General features: G+C 52.4%; 9 protein-coding genes across 9 annotated transcripts; 4 read left to right on the plus strand and 5 right to left on the minus strand.

Annotated features, from left to right (window-relative positions):
* Positions 1–1,135: 1,135 nt before the first annotated feature.
* On the minus strand, positions 1,136–2,715 carry ASPBRDRAFT_52433 (aminopeptidase P family protein; the record flags this gene model as incomplete). The annotated part of the gene is made up of 2 exons (XM_067626901.1): positions 1,136–2,517; positions 2,622–2,715. The coding sequence occupies 2 exons, from the start codon at positions 2,713–2,715 to the stop codon at positions 1,136–1,138; spliced, it is 1,476 nt and encodes a 491-aa protein (XP_067481541.1).
* Positions 2,716–3,604: 889 nt separating this feature from the next.
* On the plus strand, positions 3,605–5,290 carry ASPBRDRAFT_27332 (SSH4 family protein; the record flags this gene model as incomplete). The annotated part of the gene is made up of 3 exons (XM_067622358.1): positions 3,605–4,043; positions 4,144–4,449; positions 4,527–5,290. 3 exons carry the CDS (start codon positions 3,605–3,607, stop codon positions 5,288–5,290), a joined length of 1,509 nt encoding a protein of 502 aa, XP_067481542.1.
* Positions 5,291–7,398: 2,108 nt separating this feature from the next.
* pdeA (3',5'-cyclic-nucleotide phosphodiesterase PDE1) lies at positions 7,399–9,216 on the plus strand (the record flags this gene model as incomplete). Its single annotated transcript, XM_067617371.1, has 3 exons — positions 7,399–7,497; positions 7,735–8,875; positions 8,954–9,216. 3 exons carry the CDS (start codon positions 7,399–7,401, stop codon positions 9,214–9,216), a joined length of 1,503 nt encoding a protein of 500 aa, XP_067481543.1.
* Positions 9,217–9,708: 492 nt separating this feature from the next.
* On the minus strand, positions 9,709–11,707 carry ASPBRDRAFT_27334 (amidase; the record flags this gene model as incomplete). The annotated part of the gene is made up of 3 exons (XM_067622359.1): positions 9,709–10,853; positions 10,926–11,527; positions 11,583–11,707. The coding sequence occupies 3 exons, from the start codon at positions 11,705–11,707 to the stop codon at positions 9,709–9,711; spliced, it is 1,872 nt and encodes a 623-aa protein (XP_067481544.1).
* A 291-nt stretch (positions 11,708–11,998) lies between these two features.
* gwt1 (putative GPI anchor biosynthesis protein Gwt1) lies at positions 11,999–13,602 on the minus strand (the record flags this gene model as incomplete). Its single annotated transcript, XM_067617176.1, has 2 exons — positions 11,999–13,393; positions 13,507–13,602. 2 exons carry the CDS (start codon positions 13,600–13,602, stop codon positions 11,999–12,001), a joined length of 1,491 nt encoding a protein of 496 aa, XP_067481545.1.
* Positions 13,603–17,644: 4,042 nt separating this feature from the next.
* ASPBRDRAFT_120768 (uncharacterized protein) lies at positions 17,645–18,588 on the plus strand (the record flags this gene model as incomplete). Its single annotated transcript, XM_067617380.1, has 2 exons — positions 17,645–17,948; positions 18,032–18,588. 2 exons carry the CDS (start codon positions 17,645–17,647, stop codon positions 18,586–18,588), a joined length of 861 nt encoding a protein of 286 aa, XP_067481546.1.
* Positions 18,589–20,637: 2,049 nt separating this feature from the next.
* Positions 20,638–22,681, minus strand: ASPBRDRAFT_39423 (acyl-CoA dehydrogenase). The gene is made up of 3 exons (XM_067624144.1): positions 22,501–22,681; positions 21,536–22,387; positions 20,638–21,423 (listed from the first exon to the last, which is right to left on the minus strand). Exons 1-3 carry the CDS (start codon positions 22,596–22,598, stop codon positions 21,057–21,059), a joined length of 1,317 nt encoding a protein of 438 aa, XP_067481547.1. The 5' UTR covers positions 22,599–22,681; the 3' UTR covers positions 20,638–21,056.
* A 327-nt stretch (positions 22,682–23,008) lies between these two features.
* ASPBRDRAFT_119455 (Ser/Thr protein phosphatase superfamily) lies at positions 23,009–23,830 on the minus strand (the record flags this gene model as incomplete). Its single annotated transcript, XM_067617258.1, has 1 exon — positions 23,009–23,830. One exon carries the CDS (start codon positions 23,828–23,830, stop codon positions 23,009–23,011), a length of 822 nt encoding a protein of 273 aa, XP_067481548.1.
* Positions 23,831–24,482: 652 nt separating this feature from the next.
* Positions 24,483–26,053, plus strand: ASPBRDRAFT_119828 (senescence-associated domain-containing protein; the record flags this gene model as incomplete). Its single annotated transcript, XM_067617292.1, has 2 exons — positions 24,483–25,119; positions 25,176–26,053. 2 exons carry the CDS (start codon positions 24,483–24,485, stop codon positions 26,051–26,053), a joined length of 1,515 nt encoding a protein of 504 aa, XP_067481549.1.
* Positions 26,054–26,815: the final 762 nt, after the last annotated feature.

The raw sequence follows: 26,815 nt of genomic DNA on the forward strand, positions 1-26,815 counted from the left end.
ACTACAGGTATCTAGACTACTTCCAATCGTCTACGTGGGCACACTGGAACTCCATGTCTCCTTCCGTCTTCCCCGAGACTCCGTTTCCAACACTACCGTCGAGTCCCATTCTTTCTAAACCCCCGCAAATGGAGAAACACGATGAACTAACTTACCAACTAACCCTGTTAACCCTCCCCCTTTTACTTAAGACCATTATTATTATTATTATTATTATCATTATCATTGTTGTTCTTCACTGATGTGTAACTACTGACTAAAAGGTACTTTCTGTGTACCTGCAAGCCCTAGGGCACGGCAAGCAAACCCACTCCACCCTCTCTCCACACTACTATCTACCGCCCCCTTTTGTGGCTTCTACGACGGGAGAGGGGGGCCGCGGCGCGTAAGGAAACAAATGAGATGTGGAGTCGTGGTGGAAAGATCGCGGATTTTCTAGACTGCGAAGGAGTCTAGGTCTATCTACTGGTCTAGACAAGAAGTTCGGGAAAGAAGGGAAGTGGATGATGTATGGATGGATCGGGGCGGTTATTTGCGGTCCGATGGGGACTTCTCGTTTTGGTTGTGTGCTGTGTTGTGTTGTTGCTAATATTGGAGATGAGATGTGTGTGTGCCTGAGTGAGACGGGAAATATTGTTTCATGTTGTATTATGTTCGTGTTGTGTTTCGGGTTTGGGTTGTTTCCTTGGTTGAGGATATGAAGTGACAATGGGATGAGGGTCGGTAGGTATCTAGGTAGGCGATGATGAGAATTGCTTCTGGCTTATTACTGGTGTGGTATAGACTTTTCCCGGCTATCCAAGGAGAAAAGAGATGGGGATGGGATACACACACTACGTAGGTATGGAGTGTGGGAGAAAACGCCTCTGACGGAATCGAGACTGCTGAGAGCCTTGAGGGAAATCACCAAGATGGAGAGATTTCCCCTTCACCAACCAATCATGCCATGTTGGTGCAACTCGGTAATTGAAAAGTGGTACAGCAAACGCTCCACACACAAGCAGAAATGCGAAGAGGGTCTAGACTGGCTACATCATCGTCATACACTGACGGGAAATGGAAAGAGATTATTGTGAAACGAAAGTCGCTCTTGTTACCGCCAAGGCAAAATCGGATCGTTGACATGACGGCTCGGCTAATTGTCGATCCCGCGCCGGATGATCTCCAGCATTTCCTCGCCCTTCGGTGCCGTCGTCAGATTCTCATACCCTGTCCTAGTGACCAGGATGTCGTCTTCAATCCGCACGCCACCAATGGGAATGTATTTTTCGGCCTCGTCGAAATTGATGTACCGCCCTTGAGGCAGTTCCCGCGAATTCGCCAGAGCCAGCTTGGAGAAGTAAACGCCCGGCTCGATGGTGACAACCATGCCCTCCTCGAGCAGGGGGACTGACTGGCTCATGGCTGGGATGAAGTCAGGCCTGCAAGGCCTGTTAGGCAACCCCATGCCCGTGATTGGCTTTTCGGACACATCGTGTACTTCCAGTCCAACGTGATGGCCCAATCCATGGGGGAAGAAAATGGCCGACGCCCCCGACACACGAATCTCCTCCACGGTGCCCGGTTTGAGGACGCCTAGCTTCTGCAAGCCTCTAATGGCTATGTTGTGGGCAAGCACCTGCAAGTCGCGAAACCGCACACCTGGCTTAATGCGCTTGATACACTGCTCCTGCATCTCTTCTACGATGTGGTAGACGTCGCGGGCTTGTGCACTGGGCCAATCGGCGGCCAAAGGAAATGTGCGGGTCACGTCACTGGCGTAGCACTCCCACTCTGCACCTGCGTCCAGACAGACCAGCTGTCGTCCTTTGAGGGGCTCGTTGTTCTTCACATAGTGGAGGGTGGCTGCGTTGGGCCCGGAACCAGCGATGATCTCGTATGCTTGGTTCTTCGCTCCGTGCGACACGCAAGTATCGAGGAAGAGGCCTTCGATCTGGGATTCGTTGGACATCTTGTGGATTTGCTCGAGCACTTTGCGATGGGCCAACCCGGATACCTTGTTGGCGTGGCGTATCATACGAAGCTCATAGTCATCTTTAACCACCCGGGCCGCATCCATAGCGGGTAGCAGGAGCTGATCATCTAGGTGAAGCTGCTGGGAAGAGATTTGGGGCTGTTGGGAGCTATGGAGAATGTAGACTGGGGCGGCATCATTGTATTTCTCTACCCACGACTGGATATCGCTCTGTAGGGAAGCATAATAGCGCACTTTGTCTACGTCAAACCGCCGTTCAGCTTCGTCTGTGGTCAACGTGGGCCCCATCCATATTGCGCGGTGCAGGTCAAAGTCCGGGACATATAGAACCAGTAAGTCATTGTTGATGTCGTAGGTCAGATAGCAGTCCGGCTCATCGGCTCCACTAAGATAGTAGAAATACCGTCGCTGGCGAAAGGGTTGTGGTTGGTCGGAATCGCCCCAATTGATGGTTGGTTTCCCAACCAGGTAGATAAGGCCGCTGGACACTCCCAGCTTCATCGCAACTTTGCGCGCATGTTGTTTGGCTGCGCCGAGACTCCCTGTTAGTCTTCGGGCGTCCCAGGATCAACGCAGGAGGAGAATGATAAAGCGAGGGAGGAGAGAGTAGTATATAGTATCTTTGGAATCGCATCATGAGACATACCTGGATACTTATCGAACCCTTCGCCGCTCACCGTTACGCGGAGATCGCAGGCACCAAGGCTCGAAACAAGCTCTGGCGGGATTGAAACGCGCATGCTGTTGCTTACCACAATCTACAGGCAAAAAGGGGATGGAGGTGCCTATACGGACAGGACAGTGACAGAGGCGAGGGTCCTGAATGAAGGCACAGGAAGGGAGATAGAGGAAGCAGAGGAGATAAGACAGCGCTTAGACTTCAGAGAGAGGGAGGGAGGCAGAGGAATGACAGCCAGCGATGGCGGCTCTCTATCGGGTTTAGACAGACAGGGTCTCCGGCGGAGTCCATGTTGACCGAGCCTCGTATTCTTACTGTCCCGGAACAGCTGAGATACCAAAAATTGTGTGTGTCTGGCAGCCTGGCCAGACTGTCCGTACAGTATCTTACAAACAAGAGATACGTCTCTGATGTGATCTTGGAGGGCGTGACGATTCAAGTTCCTGATCAGGCATCCAAGGGCCTCTGGACTCCCTCATCCCTTTTCCCTGGACTGCTTGGGACCTTGCATGGTCAGGTATTCGGGAGGGTCAACTTAGTCGGCCAGCAGGCCTATGTAGAGAGAATCTGATCTTAGACGTGTATCTACTTTAGAAGTTCACGACATGCCTGAGTGCTGTCATCCGAATGCATCGCCCGGAAGCGTCGCTGCCTTTCGCCCCCCACATGCGCCTCTCTCTCTCTCTCACTTCCAGGCTTCTGTTTCTGGTTTCTGGTCCCGGCCTCCTCCAACTCTCCCCGTCTGAACTCCCTCATCATCGCTCCTCGTCTCTTTCCACTCCTCTCAACTTTCCCATCTCTCATTCCTTCCTTTCACTCCCACCTTTCATCTATCTGCCGTTTCCCTAGTGTCGCTTTACCTCATTATACAAAAATATTCGATTTAGCGTTACGATCTTTCTACCAGCCAGTCCGTGTCAACGCAACGCCCCCAAACCAGTCAATGAACGATGCGGGGATCTGAGGCATCGGGGCCCGGTGCTCTCTTTGATGCTCCCTCGACTCTTGCCATGTCCCTTAGAATCAATCCCACCGCTGTTTCCGATCCCCGTTCGACCGATCCCAAGCTGATCGCCTCGAACATCGAGCATGTCCTGTTGTCCATGTCAGAAGGCAATGGCGGTCTAGTTAGCGTCAGTGGCAACTCGTCGGGTTCTACCGGCAAGGGTATCCTGATAGGCGTTCTCTCTGCCTTTGGGTCCGCCGCGGTCGCAGTGCTGGTACTCGCCATCTTCTTCTTCTTCAAGTATACTCAGCGAGGTAGAATCATCCTCGATCGCATCGGCCGACCGGGTGAATTCGACGATGAGCAGGCGTTTGCGCGCGAGGAGGCGGAAGCCTTGGAGACGATGGATGACCTTACGCGATCGGAGTACATGAGAGCGAAGGGTAAGTTACTGGCTTTTTGTCCCTTCCATTGGGTTGAACGACGACCATGGGGTCTTTCAGAGCATGACGTATGGGGATTTGTCGCTAATACATTACATAGCCTTCATCGAAGCCAATCCGCCCGAGTCCGTACAAACCGACATATCACTCTCTCAGTTCCTCGCGATTCAAGAAAAAGGAGTGTCGGCTTGGGAATTTCAACCAGAGTTGGAGATTGCCAATTGCTTTGTCGAAGGCCGTACGGAAATCGAGTTCTATGACTCGGAATGCAGTGTCCAGACCAATCTGCCTGTTCCGAAACAAAATGACGTCTACTACTGGGAGGCTAAGATTTACGACAAGCCCGAGAATACTCTCGTCAGCATTGGGATGACTACGAAACCGTACCCTTTATTTAAATTGCCAGGTGCGTTTTTTGGATATCTTGTTGGGGGAAGATCCTGGCCATCCAACGGTCGCTAATCTTGTTCCTTATGATGTCAGGCTTCCACAAGACTTCGGTCGCATACCAGTCCACAGGTCATAGGCGGCACAACCAGCCATTTGCACCGACACCATACGGTCCTCAGCTTTTGCAAGGTGATGTGATCGGTGTGGGGTATCGTCCTCGTTCAGGCACGATCTTTTTTACTCGCAATGGCAAGAAGCTGGAGGACGTGGTCCACGGTCATAAAGCGCAAAATTTCTTCCCCACTGTCGGAGCCAATGGGCCTTGCTCTGTCCATGTGAATTTTGGTCAGATGGGATTCGTGTTCATCGAGGCCAACGTCAAGAAATGGGGCCTGGCCCCAATGACTGGTAGCCTGGCTCCGCCTCCGCCTTACGGCAGCGAACAAGGCAGCATCCTACTGGAATCGGGTCGGGAGAGTGCAGCTCAAATCTCTCAGCGCGTCTATCAGGATGCCAACAATGCGCGCACCAGTTCGACTGTCCGAGTTGCGCCATCCGCCAGCCCCGGCCCGGTACGATCACCCACCGACATCTCCCTGGCTCAGCTTGCCCACATTCCGTCGAACGAGGACGTTGGAGAAGGATCCAGCCGCACCAATGTCGTCGATGGTGAGCAGGTCCCCCTGTTGCATTCCGACGATCTCGACCAAGTCCCGCCTCCCGAATATTCCAGCCCGGACGGCAGTCGGAGGGGCAGTGATGATTTGCACTCTGACGAACAGCCTCCGATACCCAGCTACGACGCTGCTGTTGGCAACCGGGACGGTCGCGGCGCTTATACAGACGAGGCTTCTTAGAGGCGACCGAGGTCTCGCACCTATTATTATCATTCATCTATCAGTTATTGGCGCAGCGTCTCTTTTGATGTGTATACGGCATGTTTCAGCCACTGGTTCTATTTCTACTACTGTTCCCTGATTTTAGCGGCTACGGTCGGCGTTCCACAGGCAGGATTCTACGGGTTAGGTTTCACGGTTACGCCGCTAGACGTGGCAATGATGAATTTTACGTATATAGGGTCTGGTCATTTTCTGTCTTCATTCGTCCTTTGGAACAATCGCCTCGGTCGAGGTCGGGGGAACCTATTCGTGGCCGAATCCTCTTGTACTGCCAACGCTCCCTTCGGGTCCAATAGGCTTTAGGTCAAGGTGTTCGGCAGCCCCTGTTCGTCCTTGACCGACCGGGAGAGAGGACAATGCTATGCCACTGATAACCTTGTTTCCTTGTGCAATTCGTGTCAAAAATGGGTGCTATTGAACTGGGTGGATATATTGCGGTGTTGTCTGGGAGTACCTTTTCATGGTTGAACACATACAGTGGCTATTTATATCATTCCTTGTCTGCGCTTCTCTTTTTTTTTTTTTTTGTCTGTGTATGTGTAGCATCCGAGTGATCATCTGCCTCGCACCGTTGTACAACCAGCGGCAATGGAATATTTGCATCAACAATATTGGCTTCAGGTAGCACGGCGTAGCAAGACCGAATAGCGAGTAGGTTATAGTTAGTCAAATCAACCCATCAATTGCCCCATAAACCCCCACATGTTCGAGCAAATTAATATTGGCATTATTACTGCTATCTTTCCAGCTATACGAGGTACCAATTATCATCCAGTGAAATCCAGCGCTGGGATTATTTCCGAGAACAAGGCTGTCCTCTTCCTTCCGCAACCAGCGCGTCATCGGCCAGTGCCAGTCAGTGACTCTCTCTGCTCAATCTCCCACACTTCTCCTCTTCATCACCTTTCCATCCTTTCTCATCCTCCACATTGCATCTCTGCGTTCGTTCTGTGAGATATGCATCTCCAAATTCCTACTAGGCGACGTCCACCGGCTCTGCATCGCACAAGTTTCTTCGCTTTTTGTCCTCAAAACTATTACCAACGCACACGATAGAGTTTCAGTTCCTCCCTTGTTCCTTGGCTGGTCGTTGTACCGGCAATGGCTCATCTTGACTGCTGCCTTTCTCGGTCGGAGCTTTCCTCCCACTAATTAATCTTATCTTCTCTCCCCTCTATTACTTTCTCTCAACAAGCTTGATACAAACAACAGCCACCAATAAACATATCGAGCTCAAGCGAGTCATTTGTATAGTATTTGCTCTTGTCACTCTATACACCCCCCGCCTCCCCCTCTCATCACTAATTGGCTCTTTCACACAAGCCCGCTCAATTTTGCTTTGGCCACCAACGGTGATTTCCGAATCCCCCCTCCAGCCACTGCATCATCTGTTCAGCCCGGCCGTTAGCGTGCTGCAGGTGCCCAGTGGCGAGCGAGTGACCGCCAACAACTGGTGCGCTAACTTGCCTGGTGCGACGCAGCTTTGCCCCCGGATTTACGGGGAAGTGCCGCCCCCAACAGTGGGCGCGCTGGTGGTTTGGGGTCTTTTTGTCGCATTAGGCCTGGCGGCCAGCCTGACCGCTATCTAGGTTGGAAAGCATCGTCCAGCTTCCCAATAAGAAAGAAGAAGGTTATACCTCTTCTTTGCAACACCTCCCGACCTGGCGTACACTGAATTGAGGAGGTTACAGCCGCCCAGGGCCATATCTGCACCCTCAAGCGAGGGTGGTGTGCATTTAATATCTGCGCTCAGCCGCTCCAGGTGGAGTAGATGCATTTTGGCCCTTGCTTATTCTCCGGGCAGATACGCAGTGCAACAACGGCGATAGTTTCCAGCTTGTGGGAACTGCTTTATAGCTTCAAGTCCGATAAATAGCGTAAGGATCGCCTGGTCCAGATCCTTTGGGGTATCCACATAAGGTCCGGCCGCTACCCCGAGTGGTTCTTTGAAAAAGGGCTAGAGTTCGTCCGGAAGGGTTATTTTACTGGGAAAACCAGATCCCATCGATTGCTGGTGCAATTGATGCCCAGGCGACGTCTGCTTTGATCCATCTTCACAGCCAAACATGCAACGGTCTGATTTGCCATTTGTTGGAGCAAACCCTCCAGAAGCAGCTAGCCAAGGAGAAGGCCCCGGCTCTCCAAGTCTGCAGATAATCGTATTGGTAAGTTTTGTCTCACATCCTGTGTTTGTCAGTCCCGTCTGGGCCATGACGTTGTGCTTTACACATGAATGCAACCCTTGAAAGTCAGCCCAACTGGCAAGCCCGGTTACTAGCATCTATGCGCCATGTTTCACATTCCTCCCCGCGCCATGTTCTCGAGCTCCCACTACACCACAAAGCATCTTATCGCTGGCGAGTTTCGCATTCACGGTCGGTCACTAACGCTTCCCTTGAAAGGGTCCGACAGGAGGTCCCCGTGAGGATAGAGTCACTGGACTTCTGGTCCGATCCACATCCACCAAATGGTCCGCAAATTCGATAGTGGCTGTTGATGCGGGCACCCTACTTTGTGGGATCATCGACACTTTGGAACCATGTGATAACAAGCAGAAGTTGTCGGACCAAGGCCCATTTGCTGGGCTCGAACTGCCACATAACAATGTACCAGCAAACGCAGCCCATGTCTTCCGGCATATTATCGGAGCTGTCTGCATCACACATCCTCATCTAGACCACTTGTCGGCGTTCGCCATCAACACGCCAGTCCTGGAGGCTGGCAGTGGCGCAAAAACGCTGGCTGCCTTGCCTTCAGTGGTCGCTGCCATCAAAACTCACGTGTTTAACGATGTGATTTGGCCGAATCTCTCCGATGAAGATGGCGGTGCTGGCCTTGTTACCTACCAGCGCTTGATGGAGGGCGGAAACCCCATGATGGGACGTGGTGATGAGAAAGGCTATACACGAGTCTGCGAGGGCTTGTTGGCAAAATGTCTGGCCATCAGTCACGGATGCTGCAGACAGAGACCTAGCGTCGACAACGACGTTCAACGCCGGATGAGTAGTGCCCCTTTTGGTGTTGACCCAATGAGGCTGAACCCAAGGGCCTATTCTATATCGTTTGACGAGCCAGAGACCGGCTACTTTTCCGGAGCACGTTCGCCAGGCTACCGCGTACCCGGCAAGGATGGTTGGGCAACCGTGGAGTCGTCCGCTTTCTTCATCCGTGAGCCTACGACAAAGCGAGAAGTGATCATCTTCGGCGACGTTGAGCCTGACTCAATCTCACTCAATCCGCGCAACAGACGCGTGTGGGAAGCAGCAGCACCGAAAATCGTTGCCTCTCAACTGCGAGCGATCTTCATTGAGTGCTCCTATAATGATGATGTTGACGACGCCTCCTTATACGGCCATCTGTGCCCACGTCACTTGATCGATGAATTGGTTGTATTGGCACAAAAGGTTACGGAATTGAAATACCCGGACTCCTTTTCAATTAGGAAGCGTAAACGTGCGAGTGCCCCTGAGGCAGCCGGCGACCCCGCCCTCAGTCCCAAGTCAAAGAAGGCTGCTCTTGCTGGCGAGAAAGGTGGAGGCTCTCGTCGGGGATCGGCTAGAACGTCGCGTCGCCATACGCGGGCCAGAGTTGCCATAGAAGACATTGACGAAGATATGGAAGGAAGCCCAGCCGTTTCACATGCCCCTAGTGAAGTCGGTATGGACGTGTCGCTGGCAGAAAGTTCAGATCCTCTCACTGTGCTTCAATGGCCTGAGCCACCTCTGACCGGCCTACTGATCTATATCATACATATTAAAGACGACATGAATGATGGCCCACCTCCTCAGGAGCGCATCTTGCAGGAGCTCAAGGCCCAGGGACAAGCTGCCGGACTAGGATGCGAGTTTCGAGTGCCCACACGTGGCGAGAGCGTCTTGATCTGATGTCGGTTGCCGCAAGCTCATCATAGCTCTTCTGCCTTGCACCGGACATGTCCGACGCTCCTTGCTTCTTGTGATACCGAACACGCAGAAGAGGAAAACCTATCAATGAACCATATCTATACGCGAACGTTCGAGTCATCCCATAAAGAATCCAATTCTTACCTGGGGGCCTTGTCTGCAGTGATGATTCATGAAGCTCCTTTCCCTTGCTTCTCCATTCTCTCATGTTATCTTACTTCTTTATGTCCCATCTTCGGCGCGGCTTTTGTGAGCAGATTCAAGTTCATTCTTACCCCCATTGCTATTGCATCATGTGAATTAGCAGATACCATCGGTGTAACAGAACTTATCGTCATTAGAGGCGGAACTATACATCGCTGGTCATTATGGCATGACAAGTCAAGAGTGGCGGGACAGTTGTGGTACCACAACAGTAGTAACAAGTAACAGTAACCGTAACAATTCCGAAGTCAAAAAACATCAGCTCCAAACCTAAGAGCTCATCTTCTTCCCAGCCATAGTAATTACATCGTCCCAAGCCGCCCCCTTTCCACAAGGAACAGTCAATCCCGAGCTCTCCTTCCCATCATCTTCAGCAGAAGCAGCAGCAGCAGCAGGAACATCCAGAACGCCCTCTCCGTCTCTCGCAAATTTAATCAACTCCTCCTCACTACCCCACTCTCCCATCGCCATAACACCAACCGGCACTCTCAAGCCACTACCATCATCCAACACATCATACCCCGCAGGACAACTAATCGCCGGACAACCCGTGAAATTCGCCAACCAGACATACTCCATATTCCTGACTGTCGAATTCCCATCCGACACCCCGCGCTTGAGATCCGCCTCGCCGCCCTCGATCTTCCACCCGGGGATAGGCGTCGTGGGCGTGAGGATCATCAGGCCGGGGTGCTTCTGGAACAGGTAGGCCAGATGCATCATGAGACAGTTGCGGAGACGTTGAGCGGCGAGGAAGTCCTGGCCTTTGATTTGCCACATACCCATCGAGACCATGACCTTGTTGGCGGGCGTGAGGTGCGGGATTTGCGAGGGTGTGAGCCCTGAGGTCACTTCGGACAGAATTGTTAGGGCGTGTGCTTTTTGGCCCTCGGGGAGGTAGGGGATCGTAATGTCGATTATGGTGTAGTTCTGTTGTGTGCGGTAATGGTTTAGTGTGGCATCGAAGACGGCGCGCACGGGGGCGGAGGCACGGTCGATCCAGTCGCGCACGATGCCGATGGTCTTTGGGTGGTTTGTGGTGGATGGGAGGGTGCGCAGTGGTGAGGGGAAGGCTGCTGATAGGGGGTCTGCGGATTCGGGTGCCGGCGTGGCCATGATTCGGTAGGCGAGCGCCAGGTCGTCGATGCTGGACGCTATGGGGCCGTAGACACCGACTGTTGTTGCCAGCGAGACGGTGGGGGAGCCGCTCACTCGGCCGTGGGAGGGCTTCAGTCCCCAGACGCCGCAGAATGAGGCGGGGATGCGGATTGAGCCTCCGCCGTCGGCGCCTAGGGCGATTGGCACCAGACCTGCGCTGACGGCGTAGCCTGAGCCTCCTGAGGAGCCGCCGCAGTAGTATTCGGGGTTGTGGGGGTTTCGGGGGGTACCGAAGTTGGGGTTGTTGTTCGTGGTGTCTAGGTTGTAAAGGTGGTTGTTAGTTGAATTATGAATATCGGATGGGGTCTGCTGGGAGTTACACTACTCACCAAGACCCAACTCGTGCATGACAGTTTTGCCAATGACGATGGCACCGGCTTCCTCCCATTGCTTCACACACCAGGAGGTGCCCTCGAACTCGCCGGTGAAGTCGAGTTTGCTGCCCAGGGTTCGTCGGTATCCTTCCATGTGCACTTCGTCTTTGATTGCGACAGGAATGCCATCCATTGGGCCCAGTGGCTTGCCATCTTTGTATCGCTGTGTAGATGCTTCTGCTGCAGCGCGAATCTTGTCGACTTGCGAGTCTAGAAAGGCGATCGAGTGCTTGCCAGGTGGTTTGGTATCGCGGCGGATCATGGGGAGTAGGGCCTCGACGACAACAAGGGGAGTCAGCTCACCCGAAGTGTAGCGAGCGACATAGTCGGCAGAAGTGTAGTAGCCTGCATTGCTTTGTCGTTTTTGCGTGGGAACCGGCCAGTCAGCAGCTGGAGCATCGGGATTGACGACGGGGATCACGGTCGGATCATATCGGGCGGAGTATTGGTCGAGGGGGAGGTTGCGGATGACATCGAAGCCAGTGGTCCCCCAGAGGTAGCTCTGGATGAAGCCAATGTTCTGGATACTAACGTAGAGAGGAGTGGTGATTGAGCAGCTGCAGCCGAAAGGGGAGAAGAATGAAGTGCAGGACGTGAGAAAGGAAGACGTACAGACTGGCGCCGATGGCCAAGGGAAGGCCGCGGATGACGGGGATCGGCTGCTCCTCGTTCTTGTACGGCACGGCGGGACCCGGTCGAGCCTCTGGATAGTGGAAAAACTGGGCTTTCTCGCCCATGATGCGATCAGAAGGGGCCGTTGGGAGTCGGAGGGGAGAGAAAGACTGGTGTCGCAGCTGATGGCTTATCCGGCAGTCTTTCTTTTACCCAGAATGATCGCCAAGCCAGCCAGCCGTCACCAAGCTCAGCTTTTAAACCCAAACAGCTGCTAATCTACTAAAACCCCGGATTTCGGTCCGCTTCTCGACCAGAAACAGTAGGCGGCCACTATCTATGTACATATTGTTCTTTACTTTTCCTCTGCCCTTCCCCTTGGATAGAGGTGGGAATATCTTCGCCCAGTTTGGGCTTTAAATTGCCAACTTGATGTTCGCCCGATCCAATCCCAGTGCGATGCCTGTGAGAGCCGCGGCATATCCGATCAGAATGGCCATCGCCTGGGCCGTACTGACATCCAGTGTTGGAACGCTCAGATTGACAGCCCCCGTGAGCAGATTAGCCACCAGGAAGATAGCCAGTCCGCCGCGATTGAACGCGTTCAGAATTCGGCTCGTCGCAAAAGACACCCGGTCGGCCTCGCCATCCTTTCCAGATGACCGATGCACTGATGGGAAGAATACCGTCTCCAGGAGACAGAAAAGAAACAGCTGGGCATTGTTAAAGGCAGATACCCAAACAACATACGGCATGTTAGCCAGGCGGCGCGAGACCGGAATGTTGGCGCCGTAGCCTACTACGTAGGTAGAATTCAGAATGAAGATCGCAGACCAGGCGAGCGCTTGGACAGCCAGGGTCACCAGTACGCCTCTTCTCGCCTGCTGGGGGGACCGTTGGGTAGTGGTGCCGCGAGGAATGATCCGAATGCCAGTGGCACGGCCTGCCAGGAAAATGGCAAAGTATCCCAGGAACGAAAACACTCCTTCCCGGTTTTTGGAGAGCAAACTTGGTCCGCGAGGGGAAACCAGGATATAGCTCTTCAGTTCAGTCGATTCGAGAGCGACCTGATACAACACAGCAACTGCCAACGAAAGAGCTTCATAGGATGGAACAATGGCAGCCAGGCTATCAAAAAGCTCCACGAAGGGTGGCAAAAGACCCAGGGTGAAAAAGAAATTCCAATGCACGCCATACTCCGTCACATGCTCCGCATAGTCCAGTCCCTTCACACTGTACAGCCTGACCAGGCCCAACACAAGTAGAGGCACCGAGTGCCGCGTGGAAGCGATCAGCCGCTGCACTACCGGGGTCTTCCGGGCCCCGTTGCTTCGGGCCTTGAGGACAGAGCGAGCAGATACTACCCCGCCTGAGAAGACGAAGGATCCCACTCCCAGATCCATGAGTGACGTGCCCCAGTTTTCCACTTTTGCAAACCGCCGTGGGAACGCCTGGAAGTCCACCGCCAGAATGGCGACACAGGTAATGATCATCATGGCTGCACGGTATGTCGTCAGAAACGGGTGGATTGGTAGGGATTCGGGCATGCCCCGTGCATTCCTATCGCTCGGAGTCGATCTCGGTGGAGGTTTGGCCTTTTGCTGGCTGCGGGGAGGTTTCGAATTGAGGAACAGCAGAAGGGCAGGGGCGATCAGCAGGACGTTCAGCGTCCATGGCGCAGCGGAGTAGATCGTCGTGGCAAACAGAATGGCCAGTACGTTGAGCAGAAAGTCGGTCACCAGCGCTGCTGAGCTGTAAGGAGTGAAGAAGGAAAGGCGTGATTGAAGCGCCGACCATAAGAAAACAGCGGCCTAGACCAATTCCGTAAAGAGTCAGCTAACACTGCCTGGGAGGGTGACGTATCCATGGCCATTGGCTCTAGGCTCGTGGCATCGAACAACTGTCAAAAGGGACGAAAGCGTACAGGTGCGACTAATGTGACAGCATTGATCTCAAGAATACTGCCACCAGCAAGATCAGACACGAAGGCCTCTTTACGGGCCTTGTAGCTGGGATCCATCACTCCTACTTGTTCGGTGATGGAGTCCAGAGAGGCAAGACACCGGGAGAGGAGGGGTAGAAGGACAGGCAAAAGAGTCAACTGTGTGCAACGTTGCAGATAGATTGGAGTTAATCTTGCATTAGAAGCCCTACCTACCGACAGTGAGACGTGGCCGGCGCAAGGTAGGGTGTAGCAGCAGCAGCAGCAGCAGCAAGTCAACAAGTCAACAAGTCAGTCAAGTCAGAAAGCAAGTAAAGTCAGGGAACCAAACAGGCACCGCGATCTGGCCGCTTTTAGATTGGAGGACCTCAGGCCAGCTACTTCCCCCATTTGGACTAGATCGTACTGGGTGGTGTTGCCTGGAAATAGTAATACCGAATACGGTAATCCGATTACCATTCCATCCACACTCCATACATCCCCCGCCTTTTCCCTTCATTCAAACTGGCCAAAACTGGATCTCGCTTTCCTTTCTGACCTGTCTTGCCTCGCTCTGTCTTGTCGGGTTCCCACCTTTTTCCATGGCCTTCCATTTCTCCTCTCTCCCCTCAGCAAATCATTCTCTACCATCTCTTTTGCTTGGGAACTATATTTCCGACTTATCAATCACCATGTCTCTGGTTCAAAGAAGGGGTGACTGGGACTATAACAATGCATCCATCATTTCCCATCTCACTGCCCATCCCTATTACGTTCCTTAAGATGTCATACAGAAAGAGCCCATATGCCTGAGCGCTCGAAAATTTTAAGACATGGGGGCAGACAGCAAAAGAAATCTGCTGCTCAACCTGCAGTCGTAGGGTCTTTTGTGATAAATCCCACGATGGGAATGCGCTCGGACGAAAACAAAGCAAATAGCAGAGACATCAGAGGTCAGCCAAGACCTGCATTGGATCATCGTGCTTATGTGCGACAGACCGATCATGACTCTGGCATGCGAGGTTTTCACTGGCAATTGATTACTTACTTACATAGATACCACCTGCCAGGCTGCCATTGCTGGAGCCTCCACAAAATCTCCGATCTACATTCTCTGGGGGGTCAACTAGACACTAGCAAGGGGGCGCACCGGGTTTCATCCGCTGAGCTTGCTAAGGATGATGGGGGCGCTAACTAACTACTACCATGCCACTAGATGCTTATACTATTTCCCTACTGGAGCAGGGATGGAAAGGTGAGCCCCGGCGGGGACGGAGGTTTTCCGTGTCCCCTTGGTAGGACCACCACGCAGCAAACTGCTTTAGGCTATGCGTCGTTGTTTCGGACTAGCTCACAAGATATGTTGTGCCGCTTACGGAGTACATAGTGTTGAGTTATAGTGCTTGCGTTGGCATGAACGACGAACGGACGACTAATGGGAAAACCCATGGGATGCACCCACCACAAACCAATCAATCGGGGGGGAATGATCACCAGCGAGTCTCAGTAAAGTACACGGCCGTCTCCCGTGCTGATGCAGCTTGGGACAATGATATGCAGCTATCAGGCCCACCGACCGGCTTTAGCACGGCTTTACCTTAGGAGATTATTTTTTAGGGCCATTTCGGCCGACGACCGGTATGTTGGTCTTCCGTGTCCGGGGTACATTGACGCCACGGACCAGCTCCATGGCACAAGGTATTCTGTCCTGTCTTGTGCCCTGGAGTTGAAGTTCTTGCTGAGAGATTGTATCGAAGCCAATGATGTGTGAGCCTCAGGTCGCTTATCCCTGCAAAGCCAAGTTTCAGGGAAATGAGGCTGAGCAACAGAACAAAAGCAAAAAAGGGAAGGGCAGCAAAAGCGAGGGAGAAAAAAAAAAGCAGTGGGATCCTGACTCCATTTGAACCTTTAGAAATAAATCGACTAACCTGAGAGGGCAGGCACAATGTGCGTCATGCATCCACGTTCAGCCAGCCTTCTTTTCCAAGGCCGTCTTATGGTGGTGCTCCTCCCTTTCCCTCCCCTCCCGTCGGATTTTGCCGTTTAGACTCGGGCATATTGCCTACTCCATTTCTCCCGTGGTGATCTGAATAGGAAATTTGGGAACCTTCGGTTTCGATGTTCTACGGGGCTTCTTTCGTCGGGCGTCTCCCGACACGAGTTCCATCCGGCACTCGATTGGTTCTGATTACTCAGAAGGGCTTTTCTGGACCGGCCTTCCGCTTGGCGCAGCAAATCGTAGTTGTTTTTGATGGAGGACCTGACTGTGGACCCGATCTACTTCTCCTCGTGGCGAGCACAACCCCAGTGCTACCATGGTTCTGACTGAACCCAAAAGGGGGCCGACTGTCCAGTATTTACTCTCTTTACCACGGCTCCGCCCTTAAGGAGTCGGATAGGAACATCCATCTCACAAACCTATTCGGGTAAATTGAGGAGGTGTCTGCAATCGCTGGTACGAACAGGCGGCGAGACGTCATTTGCTCAACCATGGGTGAGCACTCCAACAGAGGCACTGATGGGGTCAGAAGTGACCGTCCTGTCCATATCTGATAGCCTGGCAGATCCTGGAATCTCAGATTCGGGATCCTGGAACCGCTGGGGATCGTGCATACCAATGCAAAACCCGCAGATCGCTGGCAAAATGGTGGTCAGCCACCGTCGTACTTTGTCGGTAGTCTGGACAGCCAAATCCACTCCTATGGTCAGCTCCGCTTGGTCTCTAGACGTTCTAACCCTTATGGACAAAGTTGGTCGCTCTCGGTATTCCCCCGTCCCGCCTGCACGGCAGCGGCCCTCCAACTGCCAGTTTCTGACTGTCGGTCAGTCGGTTTCCCCTCAACTTGGATCTCTGCTTTGGGCTTATGCCCCGGCATGGTGCCAAGGATTACTTTCTCCTGAGGTTGAACGAACGCCATGAAGCTTCTGTATGTGCCCCAGGGCGGCGTCGGTCGCCCATGGATTTCGTCTTCGTTTAATTTTTGTCCTTTTTGGGTTGGCGCTTTTTTTTACCTCTCCAATTTTTTTTTTCTTTTCTTCTGTTCGTTCGCTTAATGAAATAATGAATCCGCTACTAAACCGGGTCTGCCATGTGGCCCGGAAGGACTAAGATCCACCTGGATGGTCATTACTACGACTAAAAGCCGTACAAGAGATGCTCCTCCAGATGCAGATTCCATGCTGGACATGAGGACAGGAGAGGGACAGCAACAACGTGCCAATTTGTTTCTGCTCCCTCGGGGTAACCGGCATAACGGTGTCGGTACTTGACTGGTGTGCGCTGCCGCCACGCAACCAGGCCAGCCCGTCTAGGGTGTTGAGGGGACCCCCCCGAGTTGCGAATTAGAGCGTGCTTGTAGGTCGGGAGGGTCGGAAGGTGCTCATAGCGCAGCGCCGCTGACCCATCGTAAGAGCTACCTGAAGAAAAGCACAGCACCAAAGCCGTGTGTGTCTGCCCCCTCCCCCCTCCCCCTTCCTTCATGGGATTGGGCTGTTCGAGGGATCTGCTCATTGGCGCGTCTTCGGGCCCCAAGCCAACGGTTGGTAACGAATGTGTACGGTGTATTACTTACTACGGGTTTTACTGCTGATAACTAAGGAAGTTGGGGAGCTGGAGACTCCAAGCTGTCTGGGAGAGAGACAGGGACGATCTGGAGACCAAGCCAGGACTAGATCCTCCCAGGCCATACGTGCCTAATTTATCGCCCTGCACCAGTCAGAGCCTGTCTGACTTGGACTGGGTCCTAGCAGCCATGCCCAAAACGGGCAGTTCCCTGATTCTTTTTTGTCCAAACGCTCAACAAAGATTATTCCACCACCAACCCCTACTAAGTAACTAACTACTGTCTACCTACGTATCTACCCGCCCACATTGTTCCTATCAGACGGCCTCTGTCCGTCCCCTTGGGTATATATATACCTAGTTTAGCGCGACCCACGCACTTGGAACCGCTATAGTCGCATCTTGAGAGGCGGGCTCGAGTACCTCTGGCGGTCCACACACCTCTCGGGGTGGCATCATATTGCCTATACGGTTCACACCTATCACCTGCACCAAACCCTCTTCTGCTCTCCTTCTCACATCATCATCATCATCATCATCATCATCATCTTCCACCTGAATACGAACTGAATGTGCAGGATGAGCCCTACTCCCGAACCCCCAACGATCAAAAAGCGCGAGTCCCGTGCTGGTGCGCGTAAAGTGACGTCGCTTTCTGCCGAACAGCTGGAGAGGAAGCGCGCCAACGATCGGGAAGCCCAAAGAACCATTCGTCAGCGCACCAAGGAGCATATTGAACGGCTGGAGCACCAAGTGGCCGAGTTGAAAGCCAAGGGGGAACAATTTGACGATGTCGTCCGACGGAATGTGGCGTTGGAACATGAAATTCGAGCTTTGAAGCATCAGCTCGCCCTGGCTAGCAGACAAGGATATCCGGGCATAGGTAGGTGGCCGGTGGTGTTCGTTTGTTACGCACTGCGGAAAAGAACTTGGAATGGCTGACAGATATTTGTTGCGCGTCCACAGAAGGAACGTATAGCAATGCTCCTGGGTCTATGCTCCCCGCCACGCAGTTTGCAGAGCCTCTGGGGATGAATCCAGCTTCTAGGGCACCATCTGTCCTCTCCACGTCCAGTCGTGTCTCTGTAGGGTCGGAATGGCCACCCTATGGCACAAACAGGTCACCTTCAACATGCGAATCGAGCGAGACGAATTATGGGAACCGGACCGAATCGTACCTGTTCGAAAATCAACTTCAGCCGGCGAGCGCTATGTCTGTCGCGCCGCCGCAGGTCAGCTACAGCGCGCCTGTCGGTGCTCAACCAGATCCGACATTTCAATCGTATGCACAGGCATATCACACCGGAAACGCTACTCGTGGACCGGTAGATGACCTAGCCTCCCATCCTCCCCAACCAGTACCTTACGTGCATGGACAGCGGCCGATGTCCGTGCCAACAATACCCACAGAGAGACCGGCAGGATATCCTCTCGTACATGCGCCACAGCCATATCATCAACATACGCTTCCACCTCAGACACGGAATGACTACGGCTATGCCTGGAACCCGCATCAGTCGTGAGGTGCTCTGGACAAGCCAGCGGGGCTCTCTTGCAAAGAAAGAAATCCTTGCCATGAGGCCAAGGCAATCGCGGTTGCTGCCTGGCGGCTCAGCGAGCGATTATGGTTTCGATCAATACTTTCCGGCTCAACGCACGGGGAGAACCTGCTTTCTGGGACGTGAAACACTGCTACGTGCAACTACACAAATCAACACACACTTTCGGATTAGTCATATTGCACAAGGCTATCTTCAAATTGTCTGCATAACGTGTGATGGAAGGGCTTCATTGGATCCGGAAGTTGGCTTGCATTTGCCTGGCACCCACCAAAGGAGAAAAAAAATAGGAGAGAACACGGGGGTCCGGTTATCTTGGTGGCTCAGAGCGGTCACCACACCGTATCGTGGAACAGGGAAGATCTGACCCGTTCAGTTCCAGCTGGCTCCAACTCTCCCGATGACCCGCCCCAGAGACAATTCCGTGATTTTCGGCCCGCGATCAAGACGAAATTTGCCGGCGGGAGAGGATGGGACGGCAACTCCACGTTTTCCTTTCACGATTCGCTTGGATGGAAAGGGAGATTGAAGGCGTGAGGGGGGGGGAGGGGATGAATCAGATTACATGATACACTGGTAGACTAGTTAGTTAATAGCAGGTAGATAGAGAGAGGACGGGGGGAGAGAAGAAGTCGATAACCGAGATGCTACGAATCCACATGGTTGGTTTCAGATGTAACCAGAAAAACCATATTAACATCACGTTCATCGTCGTCATCATCATCAGAGCCCCAGAACGACCCAGTGTGCACAGTACACACAGTGTATCATGTTTTTCTTTACTTTTTCCAGAACCATCTGCGTACCACAAATTCCGTCCGATTAGCAAATATTCAATCAATCCAATTTTCCCCAGCCGGCCCGCCCACCGGCTCGTCTACCGGATTTCTCTCCAAAAGGCCCAAACTTTACTGAAAGAAGACAAAAGAACAATCCCAGCATCCACCTATACTTCAAAGGTGATTCGAGCTCGGCAGAGCATAATCCTTTTGATGGGTACAAACTATGTTACAAACAGTAGAAACTCCCGGGGAGATCGGAACCAGAATAACTCCCGAAGACCCTCTTCTTGTGTAAGCTTCCGATCGGAACCAATCGATAGATACTACGCAGCTGCTGCTTCTTCTTCTTCTTCTGCTTTCTTTCTTTCTTTCTTCCTTTCTTGTCTTGCTGTACGGAGTAAACTACAGTCGCTTCCACCCGAAACTACCCTTTTTTGTTGATTCAGATCTTGGTCTTGGCCTGGCTTGGCCTGGCTTGGCTTGGTTGGGATATGGGGATATGGAAATATGGAAATGATATGTTATATGCAGGCATATCTCGGTACAGCGCGAGATCATAAATTACTATATCTCTTTCCTTGTTTGTGGTTATACTTTCGGTCGGATCGGTCGGATGCTAACTCCGACACTATTATCTATTGAATTAGTTAGTTTATTAACCAGATTGCTGTACTTTCCTTACTGACTATCTAGATACTACCAATAGTAGTACGTAGTACTGTAGTACCGTACTTTGTTAACTTTGTTTCGGATGAAGCTACGTGCTACTAAGTTAGTCTAGTAATCTGCCTGCCCAGGCTGTAAGTTAACTAACTAACTAACTAGCCGTTAAGTTATTTCATCTTCTAACTCTAAGTAGTAGTAGTCTAGTTAACAACTAACTAGTAGTTGTCGGGAGAAGGCGTGGGGATCGGCGGTTAATTTTTTTTTCTTTTGATTATGGTTTGTAGGCAGTTGATAGGCACTACCACTGAATAACTAGTTCAGTAAATACTAAATACAGTAACGTATGGAACTTAATTCACTCGGCCGATAGTGTAACTACCTAGGGGTTCCACTGACTGGATGATAGTAAATAATATTATACTGTCTGAGGCTTCCTGTGTGCCTGCCGGCGTGGCCAATAATGAGCCGATGGATGTAGTTTCCGAAAGGATGTAAATAGCGGTAAGCAGTGGTTGGTTGGTTGGATGGTTGGTTCGCTTCAATGAAAGGTAAATACTTTTGGTATGTACACTGTAATGTATGTAAGTATGTATGTATGTATGTATTCTTCTAAGTGGAACCATTGTTCATCATCTGGGATGCATATTCGGATGTCGGATATAAGTTGGTTAGGTGAAACACAGATTGTGAGCATGGATGGATGATATTCCTTTTCCATGGTTTAGAAACTTGAGTATGTCGGCTAGATCGACGCGAGGTCATTCATTGCCCCAGTCATACTTCGGTTGGGAAGGAACTTGAATCATAAGGATACATAAATTGACATAAGAGTAGTACTAGTTTAGTATAGTCAAGTGTAGTATGGCATGTGTATCTACGATGGATCAAATCTCGATCTATGAAACGGGGAACCAAGATTGCATGATAGATGAAAACCAGGGACAAGTGGAGAAAGGGAAAAAAAAAAAAAAGGTTTCGTTTCACTTAGCGAGTATACTGCTTCTGTAGCAACTTCGCGATCGTCTGCAGCTGAATGTTGCTGGTTCCCTCGTAGATGGCGCCGATCTTGCTATCCCTGAACATCTTCTCGGCAATACCTTCACGTACGAAGCCCATGCCTCCCATCCACTCCACTGCGGAGCCAGCCACGCGGCCAGCAACTTGCGACGCATACAACTTCGCCATTGCGGCATCTTGCACGAAGTCCTGTCCGGCCTCCTTCTTGCGTGCCGCATTGTAGACCAGCGCACGGGCGGCTGCGATCTCAGTGTACGCTTGTGCCACCTGGTGCTGCATGCCTTGAAACTCGCCGATCAGTTGGCCGAACTGGCGTCGGTCGTTCCAAACGTATCTGTGAGACATATTAGCAAATGAAAACGTCGACCATGGGATGACTACTTGGACCCCCGCGGAGATTCGGGAGTCCCGCGGAGATATGGGTGGATGTGGTTGGGGATGCTTACTGTGCGGCATTCTCCCAGGCACCGAGGGCCAATCCGGTCATCTGGGCAGCAATACCAATTCGTCCCTCATTCAGAATGCTAATGGCATACTTGTATCCTTGGCCTTCTTCGCCAAGCAGGTTGCTCTTGGGGATCAAAACGTCGTCGAAGTTGAGCACACAGGTACTGCTGGCCCGGATGCCCAGCTTCTTTTCCTTCTTAGCAATAGAGAATCCCGGGGTATCCTTCTCCACAATGAAGGCGGTGATACCCTTGTAACCCTTGCTGGGGTCAAGATTGGCAAAGACAAGGAACACGCCGGACTCCATGGCGTTGGTAATCCACATCTTTGATCCGTTGATCTTGTACCCGTCTGCCGTCTTTTCGGCCTTGGTCTGCAGGGCAAACGCGTCCGATCCGGAGGCCGGCTCCGACAGACAAAACGAGCCGACGGTGCCAGTGGCCAGCTTGGGGAGATATGTGCGTCTCACTTGCGCGTCACCGTACTTCATGATGGCGGTGTTGACCAGGGTGTTGTGAACGTCTACGAGAACACTGACACTAGGGTCGACGCGAGCCAACTCCTCAATCGCCACAATCGCCGCCGTGAAGTTCATTCCCGCACCACCGTATTCCTCCGGAATCTCGACGCCCATCAGTCCTTGTTCGAAGAGTTGCTCGACCACGGCGGGGTCCATGGTCTCCGCTTCATCCATGTCTCGGACTTTCGGGGATATTTGCTCCTGAGCAAACTTGGAGACGGATTCGGACATCAGGGACTCTGTTTCGGAAAGGAAGGTGATTGGGGTGGGCGTCAGTCCGGACAGGTCGACATCCCGCCGGCGGGAGGTGGTGGAGAATGCATGGGTGCTGCTGGAGGGAAGTGTCAGCGACATGTAATGGCCATTATTGTGAATTACAGTGCTATGGTTCTCCGTCTTGTCTTGTTGTTGAAGTAGGAAGGGAGATCACGGCCTGAATCTCACCTCACAGCTAGTCTGGCCGACAACGGCGGTCTTGCGATAAGGCGGGCGGAGGTAGCAGTACGCGACAACGGCCGCAACACACGGGTGATAGACGCCATAGCGGGATGTTAATTAACTGGATTAGCTGGGTAGTGTGTAACTCGATGCCACGGCAAGACACGCAAGAAGAAGAGGGAGAGAAGAGAAGGAAAGCAGGTGGTGAGTTCGAGAGATCACGAGTGAGGAGCGCAGACGGGCCTCGGTTAAACGCGGCCGAGGGCCGTCGATCAGCCGTCTCCCCGTTTCTCCAGTTCCGGCTCCTGCTCCATCTCTCCGCACTTAACCACCAGCTGGGGGCGCGATACACATCTACAGGGCCGCTCTGTAGAAAGCATTCAAAGATTAATTAGATCTCGTTCTATCAATATCACTACCAGCTTGTTTTGTGGGATGAGGTCCCAATGCGCCTATCTATAACCCGAGACATGAACTCCCCACCCCTCTTCACATGCTATTCCCGCTCTAACTATCAGATGCTTATCACCTTTTCCGGCTCGAAGACCTTCGCCTGAGAGAAGTAATAGCCTCGCTGGTTCGCCACAATGCGCTTCCCCGTTCGACTGTCTGTAAAGTCACAGTTGTAATGTGTATGGCCAAATCCCCACAGTCGCACCTGGGGTTTCTCCCAGCACGCCTCCCCGGCGAGATCCGTCGCGAACGCCGATGATATAGGACTCTTCGCGTGTGCGGGATCCACTGCCATAGAAGCAACAGTGGGACTGTGGTGGGTGAAAATCACGATCTTATGATGTGGGTTAGATCTTGCGATTTCAGTGACCTGGTCGTTGAGCCAGGCTCGGTCAGCTTCATGAGCAGCGCAGTGATCCTCGACAGACCAGTTTTTGATGTAGTAAAAGTCATTCAAGCCGAAGCTAACCCGTTCCTCCTGTATCTCGCTGACTTGAGAGTGAAATGTGCACCCCAATACTGTAAGATCTGGTGCCAGATCATATCGGGTTTGGTCGAGAAGGACGAATTTCCCTAGCTTGTGAGACCCGGGCTTGTTGGTTTGTCGGTGCGCTCCTTTGCGGGTTATAGTGTCTGAGAACCGCCTCAACTTTTCTCTCACATCCGGCCAGCTAGAATGGAACGGTTCATGGTTTCCCATCACAAGGAAGACGATTTCGAACTTGCGAAGCTGGTCTTCTATGAACGGGAGGAAGCCATCGTCCTTGACGTTGCCGATATCGCCCAGGAGCGCTAAATAGGGTGCTTTTGGTGCAATCTCAAACAAGTCGTATGCCTTGGGGTTTTCTAGATGCAGGTCGGAGACGATCTGGAACCGTGCCATCTTTAGTGAGGGGCTTGACCTCCCCTAGTCTATCCCTCGATCCCGATTGTTCAGCACTTTAAGCGCCCTTGGCTCCAACAAGAACCCTGCAGCCACTGGAGGAACCAGGGTGTGCACTGACTGGCTCGTCAAAGAGGGGAGAGAGCCACCTCCACTCGACCAGGGCCTTTCTGGGACGGGATGGGGGGGTTGAGTTTTGCCGCCGGCTGCGAAGCTGTTCTATTCTTATGACCGGACGGACCACACACGCGCCGCCGTGAATATATGTGGCGGTGCGGTGTGATGTGATGGGGTGTGGCGCAGCAGTGCCAAGAGCGGACGGGTGCAATTATGTCACTGCCCTCGGGGCCGCCATTCATTCATGGATCATGGCTGTTTCGTCGCTCATCGGCCTGCCCGGGGTTCGGGCAGGTATTTATTGCCTGTTCCCCGGTGCTGCTGTTGCATCTTTTCTCCTTCTTCTCTCCTTCTACTTAGTTCTTCAACTTGCTTGATTGTTGTGGACAGTACACCGTCTCTCATCTTGCATTCTTCCCCGCCAAGCGGCTGTGCCGTGTTATCAGCTACCCCCGCAAAGTCCTCCACTTGGTAGCGACAGGATCTTCGGTCTGTCGAAACGTGTTCAACATCGATTTTGCACGGCAATTCAGTCATGGCTTCCACCGTTCACGATCCAAGGCTACTCTACAGCGTTGGCAACATCCGTGCTTTTCATATTCAGAATGGCGAAGAAACGGAGTTGACCCCGTCTGGGCCTCAGACCCTCTCTCTCCTGATGGTCCCCACTAGGACGACGGTGTCTGGCAACTCCCCCTCGGCGCCGCCTCCCCCTGACACGTCTGCAGAGGAGGACTTCTACCTTCATCTGCATCTGCCACCGGAGCTGGATCTAGCGCTTCCTGCTACCACCCAGATCTTCCCCCAGACTCCGGACAGCTACTTGATTCCTCGCGTGGATCTGGGGCCTGATGCCGGCGCATTTATCCGTATACAGTTTCCAGGCATTGGTTCGGGCCCGGGCAAGGTCACACAGGATGATATCGACACCTTCGAGACTATCTTGGCTCAATGCACGGCGTTTTTCGAACGCGCTCCCCCGCCGAGCAATCATACTCCGTATAATCCTGCGACTTACGCGCCAGGCGAAGGGTACGTTTCCCCGTCAGGATCTGCCCGGGATGACACCCACGGCCGGATCGTTCTTGTGGATGAGGAAGATGGAAGCGTGGTTGGTGAAATGGAAGGGTATGATGTGGTTGAAAAGCCTGGTGTCCAACCTGGCTCCAAGAGTACGTCTTCTGTTGCCCGTAACCCATGATTCTTGCTAACAATTTGGTCTGAACAGGACCTGTGGAGGTTGAACTTCCTACCGAGGCCGAGGGTAACCAAGTCAACGTCAGCAATGTCTCCGAAGAATACCTGCGGATGGCTCGTCATCCGGTTTACAAGGACTCGACAATCGTTCAAACCTCTGCGACTGCCTCTCGCCTGATCGTTACCGGATCTTCCTATCTTGCCAACGTGATCACGAGCGGGGCAGAGTCTTTCACCAAAAAGACCAAGCCCAACCCGAAGCCGATGACATTCTCTGATGCTACACATTCTCGGATCCGAAAGGTTGGCACGTTCTCACAGGGTGCTGCAGAATTGTCTGCAAAGACGGTTGGCCAGGTGGGTAAATATGCCCAGAGTATCGGTGCTTCCCTGGCCCGCCGTAAGGACAACGGTACGCAGAGGAGCGTCGATAGGTCTGGGGGCGAGTACAAGCCAGGCATCTTGAACAAGTCGATGATTGCATTCTCGACGTTGACAGATGGCATAGAGCAGAGTGCTCGCAACGTATTGATCTCCGGCTCCAATGCCGCTAGCACCATGATTGGACATCGCTATGGCGAGCAGGCAGGCTCGGTGGCCTCTGATCTCACTGGCGGTGTCAAGAATGTCGGCCTGGTATATATCGACGCCGCTGGTGTTAGCCGCAAAGCTGTGCTGAAGTCCGTTGCAAGGGGTATGGTCGTCGGCCGTATGCGCAACGGCCAGCAGGTCCTTGTTGGCACGGGTGATGGCGGAGATGTTCCCGGAGCGGCAGGCCCAAGCCAAGCATATGGAGGCCGTGAACCAGTTGTGAGGCGTCAGTCCCCCAACTCGACCCCTCCACCTGCATACGGTGCGCCGGGCACTACTTCCTTGAGTGGGATATCCATGTCGGGGGGTAAACGTTGACGCGATGATCTTCGGTTTATTCTTTCGTTTTAGTATGATCTGCTGTACTCTGTTTAATGTATGATTTTATGACCTTGATGCACTGGGCTGGTGATTCCCGCGTGTCGTTGTTTTCATGCACTTGTTCGGTATTTAAAGTGATATATGCCCGGCTTATGCGAGATATGATGGAGCCTGATATACGCTGGTACATCGAGAAGACAAAAGGAGCTGTGAAGTTTGTTCTTGTGCCATATACTACGCTAGAGCTAGCACTCTTTAGAAGTCAACTCCACCTTTGGACTAGCTGTGAATATTGAAGCCTAATACCCATCATTGAAAATGACTTGATCCATTACCTACTGCATGGTATACTGCAAAACCCCATATTATAGGACACGTACAGCGGTTCCCACACAAGCTGACGTGAAGAGCATCTGATGTAGCCCCACGGTTTTGTAGCTCAGTCCACTACCTGGTTCTTAGGAACCTGTTGCTCCTGTTAGTGATCCACTGCTAACATGTCCCGGTGACACAGCTGTCGTTTTTCCTGGACACGCTCATTCCAGGGAAACATATACTACCACGACCAACAGCAGTAAATATATATAGTACTACGACTACGATAGTACTTTCAACCTACTATTCCACCCAAGTTTACCATCAATTCAACCACTGCCTAGTGATTCCCACAGACCATGAGCTGAATTAGCACACAATTCGAGCAATTCAAAGCTACACCCATAGGAACTCCAGATCCTCACTGAGGAAATTAAACCCACA

The sequence above is a fragment of the Aspergillus brasiliensis genome (assembly GCF_001889945.1).
Source record: "Aspergillus brasiliensis CBS 101740 unplaced genomic scaffold ASPBRscaffold_3, whole genome shotgun sequence".
In the NCBI taxonomy this organism is placed as follows: Eukaryota; Fungi; Ascomycota; class Eurotiomycetes; order Eurotiales; family Aspergillaceae; genus Aspergillus; species Aspergillus brasiliensis.

Excerpts from the sequence above, each read along its gene's own strand:
- ASPBRDRAFT_39423 (XM_067624144.1), bottom strand. The coding sequence starts at position 22,598 with ATGGCGTCTATCACCCGTGTGTTGCGGCCGTTGTCGCGTACTGCTACC. Across the intron at positions 22,388-22,500 it reads TCGGCCAGACTAGCTGTGAG|CAGCACCCATGCATTCTCCA; the intron begins GTGAGATTCAGG and ends ACTTCCCTCCAG. Across the intron at positions 21,424-21,535 it reads GCCTGGGAGAATGCCGCACA|ATACGTTTGGAACGACCGAC; the intron begins GTAAGCATCCCC and ends TATGTCTCACAG.